The sequence below is a fragment of the Anser brachyrhynchus genome (genome assembly GCF_964034855.1).
Source record: "Anser brachyrhynchus genome assembly, chromosome: 6".
Taxonomy (NCBI): Eukaryota; Metazoa; Chordata; class Aves; order Anseriformes; family Anatidae; genus Anser; species Anser brachyrhynchus.
Window position 1 is genome coordinate 29,135,288 of NC_137700.1, and position 14,740 is coordinate 29,150,027.

Genomic DNA, 14,740 nt, shown 5'->3' on the forward strand with positions numbered 1-14,740 from the left:
AGCATATTCTACTTTCTATGTTACTGTCAAAAATATTATAGTGTGATGTTGTAGGAGAGCAGTTTATTCGTTCATCTGGGATTTTGAAATCTTGTTAATTTTAGAATGTATTTTTAATAAAATTTCATCATTGGCAGAGATATTTCCATGACGCTATGCTGTATTTATCTGACAAAGAAAATCTTTTTGCATTGGGTTGAAAGCCAGAAATTGATTTCCAAAGGAGTTGGATGCCTAAGTGACTTTGATTTTGAAAATCCCACTAGGCCTCTGCATCTTTTTGGCTCCTAAATACCCTCAAAAATCTAGCTCAGGAGTTATTAGAGCAACACAAAGGAAAAATATCTTACGTTTTTCATGCCAGAAGGGTTTTACTGGCACTGAGCATCTTCATACTACACTGAGGGAAATTATATTTGCATATTTGAGAGCACCGAATTAATTATAACATAAAATAAGCCTTTGTTTAACATATGTAAAGAATGTGTTCTCAAATACATTATTCCTTGTAGGGCTTGAGATAAAGTAAAGCATTTTACCAAGCCTAGGAAGGCTGTAAAAGGTGATATATCCAGTGTTCAATGGTTGATTAGTATTATAGAAAATAGACGCGGAGCAACCACAACAGATTGCTCAGCCTTAATGCCAGACCCATCACTACTCGTTTTTTTTTCTTTGCTGCTATTCTTTCGCTTAAGCTTCTTAAGGTCTGCCTGTCCATTTTCCAGTTCCTATGAAAATATCTCACATAATTTAAAAATAACCTTGAAGTGATCTATTTTGACAATTTTAATGTTATGAATTAGAAAGAGGAATAGATATTTTGGCTTCTGGATTATCTTTAGGCAATGGAAGAAATGAATGGAGTCTAGTCTACGTACAGAACTATGTATATATTTTTTTTCATGGCCTCAGGAAGACCCCAGAGCTGAGAGCTCTATATTAATTTTTGATGGTTAGTTTCTATTCTGATGAAAACTGTTTCTTTATATCTGTGATAATACAGTTGAAGCAGCATGAGCTATAGGGCTGGGAAAATGTCAATAATACTTTTTATAATTTAATCTTAAACTTATGGCCATAATTGCAGGAAACAGGTTTTGAGTCATTTTTCCATAACTCAGAATTTATATCCATCCATGATAAAATGACTGAAAATAAAATTGATAGATCTGACTTAGGCAGGATTTTCCACCTTGCTTTCTCTCCTGAACTTGTGCAATGAGAATTGCAAGTTATAACATTTCTGACACATTCTGAAGGACTGGCAAAATCCAAATTCTCTGCTACAAGAAAAATAAAAATCCAACTTGACATAGAAATGGGGCTATTTACCACTGAAATAGTTTTTGTGCTGAAATAGATGCACATACAGTAAACTTGGTTATTTGCATTCACTTTGCACTGATGGAATTTCAGGGCCATATCTAAATAGGCCCAACATGATGAAATATATCTGCAATAAATTTTAGTGAAGTCCTCTGATGACTATTATGCCATGCTCTAGGACAGGGTGGGATATAGCTTCCATAATCTCCTCTCTATTTTGGAGGTCACTGGATGTTTAAAAGCAGAAATATTCTCTACTGTACATGCCACAGACAGGAATGTATTCAAGGACAGGTAGTAGAAAGCAATGATGGCAACATGTGCCAAAGTTATAATTAAAGACATCTCTAACAATTTCTCTGTCTTTCATTGCCTTATTCTCAAAACAACAATGGATTTATTTAATTGTAAATTCAATTTCAAAAGCTTATTTTTTGTTAGCTGTCCTAAAAATCTATCCCCTTTCTAATCAAATAATTAATCACACAGACATAACAAGCATACAGACGATTCTAAAACATTTGTATACTGTTATTAAGATGTATTCTTTGCTCCTAGGTAATGATAGGAAAAATTTATTTATTCGTTTATCAAGCTACTGAAAATCAATGTGCCCTACAATTTGGAAAACTGAGGTTTGGAAAAAAAAAAAGTAAGCAGAAACAGATGGAACTGTACAATTAAACCAGCTGAAGATTTTGCTTGTTATTTTGAGCTGATTTTCCTATAATCAATATTGTTTGGATAAAGTCTTTACAGATAATGGCTGTTTTAAGAAATCAAACCATATTTGCACCTCTTTGGAACAGTTCTGTGCAAGGAGTCCTAGGTGGTAGAAAAGAAGTAATGTTTTCTGCTCAGGTAGCATCTGGTTTTGATTTCAGAGGGGAAACAGAGGAAAATGACTTCAATGGGTGGTGACATTAAGTACAGCTGCTGGCAGAAAGTGTGTTAGCTCCCTTTCTTTCAAGTGAAAACACTTCTACCTTGCATCATGGATAGGATCAGAACTCCAGCTTCCCAGAGGAAGAGGCAGAAAGGGATGCATTCCCCCAAATTTTCCTGCAGTTATGAAGTAAAGTTCAATAACTTTGTAATTTTTATTATGCAGAGGAAGATGGGGATGACCAGAAGGACGTTTTTGATGGAGCTGGCAAGAAGCAAAGGTTTCAGAGTAGAAAGTGAACTAAGGTAGGAAAATGTTTATATATGTAGAAATAACATGCAGGAATGGTGCTGCAAACATTCTAATTTAATAAATGCAATTATACAAGCGACTGCAGTTGAAGTTTTTGCCTATGTATTTTGTGGATATACTTTGCTCTTCCCAGTATAGCAATGCTTCAGGATTTCACTCTGTATTGCTAAAGCACAGTTCATTTCTGTTACCTTCTGGGCAGAGAGCAGGCAGAACGCAAAGACTAGCAAAAACTCTTACTTTTTACATCTAAAATCTGTGGTTCCAATTTATCTCAGGTCTGTCAATTTTAATATGTTTGCACTTCTCAGTGTGCTGCTGCTCACATGGAAAATAAGAAATGTAAGCTCTGAGCTTGTGAATGTCTTTCGTGGGGTCTGTTTCTTTGCATTTGTATAATTTTGCAGGAGAAAATGAGTCAAGTCTCTAGCTGATCTAAACTGGTCATTGTTTATTTCTGTCTTGATGTCAAGTTATGTTTATTTTAAATTTAATGGCTGCTACCTGAAATGAAAAATAAAAAATAAAAATATATCAGCATGAAAAGTGTGGTGTGTTGAGGGCGCATTTCTCCACATCATCCCTGGTGTAGAATATATATCTATATATTATATATATATATTATTATATATATTATTATTATTATATAATATATATTACATCATATATATATTAATATCTATAATAATATCTAATAATAATAATAATATCTAATCTTTTTCTGAGTAATACACTGCTGTGAGGTTAAGAATTACTGGCTCACACTTTGGTACAATCTGGCAGAGCACTGGAGGAAAGGCCTAGGAATGAAATATCACAGATGTTGCATTTCAGGGTGAAGATATACTCCAGTTGCAGACTTATAGTATGATGGTCTTTTGATAAGTCTATTCATTCTGAAAGAAGCCTTCCTCCAAATATTACTTTTCATGAGCATTAGTTATTATGCAGTTTTCTGAAACCTACATCATTATGTAGGTTTTCTGAGAAGTTGGAAGAAAACCAAGTATTGATCATTTCTCTGTATCTGTTTGCATGTAGCATGCAACTGGATCTTTCCTTTAAAAGCTTATTTCCACAGATTTTCTATCTCATCAACTTTGAAAGACCGAGGAAGAAAGAAGGAAGAATTAATTTGTAAAGCAAGATTTAAGCAACTATTGAACAGAAGTAGGCAATTAGTGTCTGATACAAAACTAATAGAATTTTCAGGAAAAAAAAATGAACTGGGCTCTTCTAAATCCTACATTAACAATCCATTGAGGACCGATTAAAGGGTTTTATCTGGGCTGCTTTTGACACAGAGGTATTTATTGCCAATGTTTCAGACTTTCTGCAAGTTGTATACAACTGAGGTGCTGTTTAATTTCAGCTTAGCTTCTGCTGGATAAAAAAGAACTATATAACTCTTGATTATTTTTTTTTTTAAATGCCAGAGAAAATGCTAAATTTGTTGCATTCTGTGCCAAGAAGACAGCACAGCTGTACAGGTACCAGAGGAAACTGGTGCACAGCAACTAAACAGCTGCTGCAAGTGTAGTGATGGCAAAGTTCCCAGATCTACAGCTTGGTGCCAATACATTACATATGAATATTTTATATAAAGTGAAATAAACCACAGGAAGCAGAAGTTCTATGTCTCTAACTGATTTTGTTTTACTCAAGTGAGGATGTGACAGTTTAATTAAAGTAGAACTTAGTAAGATTAAATAGTAATAAAAACAATAATATTTCATGGTGTCACCTAACCTAGATTTGCTATCTTTAAAATTAAAATACATTAGGCATTTTTTTTGATGGACTCTGTTCCTCAAGTTGCACAGTATGAAGAGAAAAAGATTGCACTATGCTGTGTCATCATTTGTATATTTGTATTTTTAAAGCACAGCGTATTCTATGCATTATGTATCTGTCCAAAATATAGTACAATTAATGCATTGGAGAATTAGATAAGTTTTCTATGGTAAGACTCCTCAGTATTTGTCTTTGTGGCTGGGAGATTTCATAAAGTCAGTGATTATTAGTGTGAATTGGGGTCACCGGGCCAAAAGGTTTTGTTGGTTTCCTAGGAAGTATTTTGCTTTGAAAGGTTGTGCAGCCAGTCTGTCTTTAACAGTTAGCACAGATTATTTTAAAGTCCATAGAAACCAGCCATCTCTTCAGTGGTGCCTTGTCTTAGAATGGTTGATGGCTTAACTTCTCCAGGTTTTATGGAAAGGCTGCAAAGCACTCTGTGAAGTCCATCAGGACCAGGCTTAAGGTCGCTTTGAAATTTACTGTACATGCACAGTGTTGTCACCAGCATGGGCTAGCAGGAGGATACGGAGGCTTGTAAATGGAGGCTGTTGCTGTCAGGACAATTCACGGTGAAAGTTTTGGCTTATTTCTTTGTAAACAAGGTCAAATAATGACACTGTCAAATAATGGCCTGTGTGTTCCACCAAGAAGTTTACGAATCTGTTGACTGATTTCAGTTAATTTTCACATAGATTTCAGAGATACTGAAGTCCTACAAGTTTCATGAAAATGAAGCTTCCTCCTTTATCTGTTGCTTTTTTGGGTGACTTCACCCTCCTGGGGTGTTTGTGGAGGGGAACACTTGGAAGTGCACTCTTAAATTTTCCTACCAAGTTAGTAGTCTTTTAAACTTACTGAGGAACATCATCAGACCAGGTAGAAATTTACAGATCACTCCAACTATGTAGTTTTTTTCTTGAAATGTAAACTTTGCCCCTGTCCATTCTTTCTTAGTAGAAGGTGCTGAACTGCGTCTTTTTCATCATGAACTATCATGGGATTCTTTCCAAAGTTATTCTAATAAAGCAAACTACATTTAGTATGAAAACTTCTTGCTACCATATTTATAAGCAATGTACACATAACCACTATATAATTTATTGAGCAATAACTCACTGAAAATTTTTATACTAACTCAACTAGGATATCAGTCTTGTAAGAGACTGGCATCTTAGTAGCAAAAAAGTGCTCTTTAGATGCAGTGCATAATTTGTAAGGCTTAGCTCATGAAACTTTGACAGTCAAATGTAAAGAACTTAATGTATGTAGTGAAAAATTAAATTTCCAAAAAATATTACTAGCTGCAAAGCTTTAAAGAATGATTGTTAACTGAATTTTGAATACTGTAAAGCTTTTCTTCATTGATTGGGAATCTTGGGAGGCAGGTTGTCAGGTATTGTAAAGCAGCCTTTTCATTATAATATTGCTTGTGCAAGCCAAATATTTTCAGTTGCAAAAAGATTTGTAATAAGATAGTGTCTTACAGCAGTCAAATGATGCCAAAAGAAAGAAAATACTGCACTTACAGGAGTTGTCAGGCTAAAGTTTTTCCTCAAAGCAGATTCAGCGACTGGTATAGACATACTGTGATATGAAAAAGCATCCTCTTCCCACATCCTAACATATAATATATACAGCAATTTTCAGGTAGTGTGTGGGAGGTAAATACAAAAATAGCAGTTCCATAGCTGTGTATGGTTGGGTTCAGAAAGAAAAGAAAACTTCTTTTTCTGTATTTCTTGATAGTGATTCTGTCACTCACATTGTGGCTGAGAACAACTCTTACCCAGAAGTGCTGGACTGGCTGAGAGGACAGGCTGTAGGTGACAGCTCCAGGTTTGAATTACTGGATATTTCATGGCTCACAGCCTGCATGGAAGCGGGAAGACCAGTTGATTCAGAAATGAAGTATCGCCTCATGGTAGGACAGATCGTTCAGTGTGAATGTAGTGCCATTCAAAATGAATGACTGCGATTTAATTATTATTTTTTTTAACCTATATACATAATCATATTGTGGTTCAATTTCAGTATTTAAATACATTTTTTCTACAGTTATATAAGTAATTCACAGTTTTAATAAATTAAGAGGAAGATCTTCCATACCTTTTCTAACAGCCAAATATCAGTTTCTGGTAATGCTGAGTTACTGTGCTCTCACATGTTACAAACTGAAATAATAACCATAATTATTTTAACAAGGGTGCTATTAAAGTGGAAATATCCATCAACAAATTGCATCCTTTTGTTGTGGTACTTTGGTGTTTCCACAAATATTTCAACATCATGGTAAATGTCCCACTGAGTTGAATGTATTTTAATGGGCTCCTGATAGAATACTTTGTATCTTCAAAATAATACAAAAACGTTAAAACCTTTGCTGTTCAGAAGTGATCAGGTAACTGCTAGCCCTTGAGCGAACTGTGAAATCAAGGCTGCTGCAGTTTGTGGACATACATTTACAAAGTTGGCACCACAGAGTAAAACTGTGATAAGAAATAAAGGTATCGTTATATTTCATTATCTCTCAATGGGAGCAGCAAGTTGGAGGTTATTGCAAATCACAGGCTGATTATTCGGCGAACAGTGTTTGACCTTGAAGCAAAGGATGACGACACTTTCCTGAGAACTATATCTGACACAATTATGTTCTTATTTCTCAAATTGGGGCATAGTGTGAAACAGTGATATGCAATACCCCCAGTACAGACTGTAAATAACAACTGTACCCAGTGATGCCCGCAAGTGCTGTGCACAGTGCGACAATAGCACATGCCACTGGGCCATGAAATAGATCCTGCACTGTGCCAGGATTAACACCTTCCCTTGTCTTGCAATCATGTGAGCCTCGTGCTGCCGATGGATTGGACATGGACTGGTGAAGAAATTAATTCATGCATCAGGAGAGTTAGAAGTCTGATCTAATGCTTCTCTGAAGTGAAGGTTTCCTGCTGATTTCAGAGGGCCTGGATTAGGCTCTGTGTGAACAATGACCCTGCTTCAAAATGATAACTGTGAATACTGGCACCACAAAAGGTGCAGTATGTAATCTCTTGTTAGGTGTAAGATGCCTGAATATTAAGCAACAGTATCTCACTGTTTTCTTCTTCTAATTTTTAAAATAAGAAGAACGATTTAAAAATATCACCCTTTACCAATAAAGCATGTAGCTTCTGATTCATTTTTCAGTCATATTTCATTGCCAGAGGCTGTTCCGCAGGACTTTACTTATAAGAATTACTGTTTAATAACACTTCCAAAAAATAAAAATAAAAAAATTAATACACCAGATGGAGCTGTCACCATCAGATGCGGCATAATTCCATAACAGAATATGTTTATATTTGCAGTCCTTCCAATGAAGTACTTTTGCAGTATATTTGTAATATTTCCAGTGAATCTGCTGAAGGAAGAATATACTAAAGAAATTAATGCAAACCAGGAAAAAAAACAACCTAACCTTGTAAATACGGCACTGTGTAATCTCACAGAAAAAACTATATTTATGAAGATATAAATATTGGGAATGCAAAAAAAAATCTCTAAATATGAACAACATCTTGTGAACTTTGCTGAGAGTTTTACATCAGGATTAAAAATTAATCCAAAATACTTTTTATGCACATTCTTAATTTTAGCAGTCTTTGAAAACCTATGGATTCAGGTATCATAGGAAATATCTTGTTCCCTTTTCAGTGCAAGAAATGCCTTCGTCTTTCTCCAGAATGTCTCCAACTGTGTTGAAGCTTATTATTATTATTATCGTTATTATCACTCAATGAGAAGGCCTCAATATTCTTTTATATATAAAATTCCTTTTGGAATACTATTAGAGCAGGAACTTCTGAAAAAAAGTAGCAGCACTGTCAGGAGATCATGATTATACTTTGAGACTGGCTGTTCCTATTTTTATAGAAACAAAGATTTTGTGCTTATAAATGTAGAGTGCAATTAGCAAGCCAGTGACAGCTGTAGCATTCACTTTAAAGCTTATAGTTGAGACCAGTCTTAATTATATAGTGGCTCTCAAATTATAAACATTTTTGTAGAGCAATCAAGCAAGGAAGAGAAAAGAATTCTAGAATTTTAGATAATAAAAATAATTTTAATATTGCAGTGTCACTGATTTTTTTTCTTTTTTTTTTCTTACTGAACAAATAAGAAGGATTGAAGATAAGGTTAATATTCTTTTTAAGTACTAGACTAAACTTGTACATATGTAATTCAATTGGAATTTCACCTAAGACAAATTTGCTCCATTATGTCAGTCTTGTACAATGTGAAATGAAAATGAATTAACAAACGTTTAGCTCATTTTGAGGAAAAAGAAATGGATTACAGTGGTTGAATGTTTTGGGTGAAATCTCATTGAATGTAAGTTCATGGTAAAATTCCCATTAATATCAATAGCAACATAATTTCATCTTTTGGGTCTTGTAGTAGCCTATTTGGTAGGTGTTCTTCCTTCAGGACATTTGTTTTAATGCATTGCAGAAAAGAAATGTCCTTCTCCATGCAAAACGAGGAATAAAGCCAGAGTTACAGACCATTAGCTAACATTAATTATAATTGTCATTAAAGGACATCTTTCTCTGATTGTGAATGATTGGAGAGATGCTCTGATGCTAAAATGATTTATACAGTATAAAGGCTGGGTGACCACATCTAGGCTGGTCTGAATTCTTGGTAATTCATTCAAGTAACAGTTGACTTTTATAATCATAAGCCATCATTTTATTCCATAGGCTATGGAAGTGTTGTAGCAGAATACCTGCTTTAAATGGAAATCAAAATATTTCTCAGCTTGAGGAATGCCTTTGTCACACTGATATCTTTAAGCAAAGAGGTAGATTCCCTTCCACAAGCAGATTGGTTTTCTGGACAGTAGCATCACAGGAACAGCAAAAAGTATGTGAAGACATCCCCAGGCTAGAAAGTAGTTCTGTTCCCTGGATTATGGAAAAGACAGAGGTAGAGGGGGAAAAAGGAAAAGAACCAGTGCGTTGGCATCCTCAGTATCTTCATGAACTGTACTGTGACTATCTCTTCTGCCTCTTCTTCAGTCAGGACCTAAAAGTTGTTAGTTATTTTATTCCCTTCCCTTTCTTCCTCTTGAAAGGCAAGCAGATTTATTTCCTTAAACAAAGGATCTCCCTCCACATTGGGAAAAGGAAGTACCACATTTTTTGATTCCCTACCATATCGTATGACAGGCAACTCACATTTAACATTTTCCTGAGTGTCTCACTCTGTTGCCTTGTGAAAGAGAGGAGGCTCTAACTAATGGAAGAAATCTTTCATACTGACAAGTCAGAGTTTCTCAGAAAATAAAATGAAACTTATAAACTAGCTGCCTTCTCTTCATAAAATGCTGGATATCAGCAGACTATTATTTGATCAATGCTGTCTGGATCAAAGCTGCTGGCTGTTGAATTATGTGGCCTGACACAGCCTGTAGTATCTGCACACCTCATTCACTGCTGCTACATTTTCACTCCTTCTTTGTTATTTCTTTATGCCATTATACTTTGTGTATTAAAAAAAAAAGAAAAAAAAAAGATTGGACAAAGAACAAAGGAATCCCCTACAAGTTTAATTTTGTACCTGAGCCTGTGAAAACTAATGCTAGTGGTACAGACTCGTTCTTCTGCTTCTGCCATATGGAAAATGTCACAGTGAAGGAATATCAGTGACATCCATTGTTTATGCAGGCTGGATGTGAGGTGCAAATGCTGACTAGCTCTAGCAAGTAAATTGCCCGTGTTTGGATATTTTTCAGTGGCTGGCCCTGTATAGTTAACCATAATTTCACTTTAGTGTAAAAATCCATTTGCAAAAAAGGATTTTTAATGTTTACTTTTTTTTTTTTTCTCCATATTGGTAGTTGTTCCCTCCCAGTACTACAAATTATTTTGAGGTAGTTTGAGTTTCCAGGATTCCTTGTACTACACTGTAGTTTCCACTTGACTACATTTTAGGATTGTTCCATAATCTGTACAAATGGTGTTCTCCCATCTGTTCTTCCCAACAAAAAGCAATGTAAATCTTGTCTTGCTGATAGGAGGTTATCTCCGTAGTTCTCAAGCAGACACCATAATATTCCCAAAAAATCACACTATAGTAATTGCAGTTTGCTAGACATCTTTGCTGTTGATTTCCAGCCCAAGTTTCTTTTGTTTTGTATATAATCAACTCCTGCTAATTAAAAGTATAACCATCGCTGATTAAGAAAAATGCTCAAATAACTTGGCTAAGTCAGGAACAGGATGTTTATGTGCCATATACAAATATACATATACAAATACATAGTTTCTGCATTTATTTTTCAGTCTGCAATGCCAGGTAATGTTACATAAGGGCTCTTGTTCTTAGATAACATGTCTATGTCCTAATGAAGATAGCAGCTTATTATATATTCTATTCAGTAACATGCTTTTTGTTCACAGTCTTTTCAGCTGGCACTATCATTTCAAGCAGTATATTAGCTGTAATCAATCATAGTTTATATGATTTAAAATCAATTGCAAAGTATAATTCATGAGAGTGTGCAAGAGTGGATGAGTAGTGCTGTTGATCCTGACTGAAAGCCATTTTGGTTATTCCCAAGAGTGATCTTACACATAAAATAACTTCCTTCCTTTCACCATATACTATGAAAACTGCCATATAATTCACCGTTCCTTCAGCTATGCAAGCAAATGCCTTGTGTGTGTGAATACTATTATTTAACTGCTCTGAATCAGATACAAAGGCAATTTAGCGTGAAATTATATGTTGTGTGTGTAGGGAGCACATACGCGTATTTATAGGTTTGCCTAGCACAGATGTTATCTTTATGCCTGCATTTCTTTTTGATAAAGGGGAGAAAGGGGTTATCACTCCATTGTTGGGGTGAACATTTTCTCAATGTATCTGTGTGATATATATATATATTTTTTTCTTGTTGAAACATTTCCCTGTGGTTTTTGGATGGTGGAATGCAATACGTTTTTGACAGATCTGTCAATGTTTTTTAGACAAAATGACAAATGGCAAAAAATTCACAGAAACACTGAGAACACTTTGAGAGTTTCCAGAATATTTCAGATTTGGGCACTTCCACTGAAAGCAAAGGAATTAAAGGGCTGGGAATATAAAGCAGCAGCAAAGATGCTGCCAGGTTGTCTTTTCCAATTGCTCACTGATCAGGATACTCATATATATTTATATATTTAGTCATCATAAGGCAAACACTGGCTGTTGGATGAAAGTATGGAGATGATTATTCTGTGGCTGCTTGTAAATATTTCCTTTTTTTAATAATGATCCCAAAATAGAACATTTAGCTGAATAAATACAATCCAAACCAAAAAGTTTTGTTTTGGCTACAAGAAAAGAGTGTGGTTTTTAAAGTCATATAAATGTCAACCACTGAATCTAGACACAGACCAAAAGAAGTCAATTATTTGAGCATCTTTTTTTCTGATGTAACATCCCTGATTTTATATTGAATCATCTAGTGATTTCTGGAAAGAAAAGTTCTGTTCTTCCAACCTTATTGCTTTTTGTAGTTTTAAAATTTTACTTCAATAATAGTAGTATTCACTATGTAGAGAGATGTTTAAATGACACTGCCATTGAAAACTCTCTGCAAGAATTTACCACCCAAAATGAAAAATTCAGGTAGTCACCAGGTAAACTTTTAATGTCAGTGAAGCTAATGTGAAGTTAAATGTTTTTTTTCTTAGAAAGGTGGTAAGAGCATTATTATTCTCTAACCACATTAAAAGATACCAATTTTGGGCTCAAGGAATATATTTTTGCTATTTTAAGCTATTTGGCAGATGTGCTACCCATTTTCCCCTGTGATCCTCCTTTGTTTATTCTTATTAGGAACAAGCAGATCGGTATCCTACTTTGAATACCCCTGAATCAGAAGTGCCATCATTCACTGCAAGCAAAGTATCCCAGTATTCGTGTCAAAGGAAAACAACTTTAAATAACTGCAACAAGAAATTCACGGTAAGACATATTCCATCCATGAAATAAAAACTAGGATAAGTAAAATAATACAGTACTTGTGTCCATACTATCTGTGGCACCTTAAGCAAATTCATGAGTTAAACAGCACAATGATAGCAATTAAAGAAGTTATAAATTTGCAATTTTTTTAATTAAAATTGAGTGCAAACTTAATTACATCATTTCAGCAATACTGAAAGCTTAACATTGTGGATCTTTAAATACACAAATAGCTTGTAAACACATTAATTTTAAAAACAAATGATAGAATAACATTCTGAAAATGTCTTTTGGCCTTTATTATTTAACAAGATGGAAATAATGATTAACAAATTTTAGTTTAGGTCAGTCCAAGATACTTCACAACTGCTCTGCTCCCTTCTCATTTGCCCAGGTGTTTAGTTCTTCTGAGTGTGGTTATAAGCTTCAGATTTCTACAGTTGCTTAATTGCAAAAACAGATTGAGTGAACAGTGCAATTACTTTAACATGAAAAAATCCTTACATTTTTCATTTAAATAGGTACCTTACAAACTGTCATATATCCTATTTAATGCTCTTACCATTACACAGTTCAGTAGGCATGAAGATCCTGAGATGTCTCAGGCTCGTCTTAACTTATTGTGCCTAATGGCTCCTTTTGGCTGGCGCTAGACTGTTCAATAGGAAACATTTGACATAGAGACTCTAATGTAATTTAGTCTGAACAAATCTGGCTTATATTTTGACTATAACATGAAACACCTCCTCATCTACCTAAAATTTTATGATTTATTTTGTTATTATTTATAATTTTTATATTTTTACTTTGTGTATGTGTGCCTATAAATACATGCAAACTTTACTAGTAAATGTTTGTAAGATTCATATAAAAAGACAAACAACAGAAAACAGTAATTTGAGAATAAAAAATGTTTACCATGTAAATATGGGAATTCAGAGTTAAAGCTAAGCCTAGACCAAGTGTCTTGGTCTGGGAATACAACAAATTAACCTGAATTTTGCCTTGTAGCAATTCTATGAAATCCTCAATTATACCAATTATATAACAACATTTATGGTACTTAAGTAGATTAAACTTTTTCTTTACCTAAAAAAAAATCCCTTTTTGAGCAACCTGATCAGAATTCAGTTTTGACCCTGCTTTGAGCATGCGATTGGACTAGAGACTTCCTGAGGTCTCTTCCAGCCCCGATGCCTCCAGCATTACAAAAACTGCTGCTTTTAAAATGACTACTGTGTCTCTCCTTCTGCTAGAAAAGCAAGGCTGTGTATTGCCATTATCATTTAGCCTCCTGAAAATGGCAATTCTTTTTCATTTTTAACAAAAATCAAATTCGTGTTGCCATAGGGAAAGATGTAGTATGGCCCAAAGATACCATAAAATGTGGCATTCACAGAGAGGTAAGAAGTAAGTGCCTTAGTTCTACACTTGCTTACAATAGTGGAATGCAGTGGTTGTTCTGAAAGTGTACGGCTCTTTGTTGAATTTTCTGTATTAGGAAATTAATTGTCAGTACATTCAGAAGGCAAACAATTAAAGTAATTGTGATGGATAATGGCAATGTACAATAGCTACTCCTAGAAGGCATGAAGTTGTAGTATATCTTACAAAAAGATCCAGAAAAATGTATTGTCTTTTTTAATGATATGTTTTAAAATTAATTTTTTTTTAATATCTAATCTCTTGCAAATTCTAACAGTATTTTTCTATTTTCAGACAATGAGTACTATAACTTTTTAAAATATATAGTTTTTCTTTAAACTGTTGAATTACTGAATATACTCCAAGATTCAGTTTAAACTTCAGTGGAAAACTACGATAACAGCAAAATATTTATTGAGTGGTTCCTGTTATACCTATGTTTCAACAGAGAGGCAGTCCCTAAATTACTTCCAGGTTTATCATTGCAGCAGCCTTAATGTCAGACTGCAACTTGTATTTGATAAGTGAATTGAGCTGAACACATTAGAAGCAGTGCAGTTTGAGACTCCCTTCTGTTATCCTATACATCAAACATTTCTGAGTCTGGGTAGAAATTAGGTTTTGTAGTGACAAAGGTGGCAGTTTTTCATCCTCCTACTTTGGGAGAAATTGGTCTTAGTTTATGCTGTATTTTATTTCTGGAGGTGGCACCGGACAAGCTGATAATGCATATGAGTCTGTCTAGCTGTCTAGCATCTGCATCTTGAAAGTCATAATGTAACTCCTTAGGGCTGTTGGTCTTTTTCCTCACAACCAAAGCTAGCAGTGACATCTGAAGGCTTTGGTGTTTATGGACTGCAAGAGTCAGCCCATTCCCTAGAGACCTGCCAGTTTGTCTGCATAATGTTACAGGAGTCTTTCATTTTTTGCTGTTGTTCTGTGGGTCTTGTATTAAACCTGTAATTCATGCTCTTGAATTAAAAGTGTTCC

The 14,740-nt window shown here is 34.6% G+C and overlaps 1 protein-coding gene across 3 annotated transcripts in view; it reads left to right on the forward strand.

Annotated features, from left to right (window-relative positions):
- Window positions 1–810: 810 nt before the first annotated feature.
- DNTT (DNA nucleotidylexotransferase) overlaps window positions 811–14,740 on the forward strand; it is a 114,689-nt gene continuing 100,759 nt past the window's right edge. Inside the window, exons 1-3 of one of the 3 annotated variants that reach the window (XM_080596517.1) lie at window positions 811–2,520; window positions 6,071–6,245; window positions 12,197–12,325. In XM_080596517.1, coding sequence (XP_080452643.1) covers window positions 2,324–2,520; window positions 6,071–6,245; window positions 12,197–12,325 — 501 coding nt within the window. In that variant the 5' untranslated portion in view covers window positions 811–2,323. The remainder of the gene's footprint in view (window positions 2,521–6,070; window positions 6,246–12,196; window positions 12,326–14,740) is intronic. The other 2 variants (XM_080596516.1, XM_080596518.1) reach the window with 2 other exon arrangements.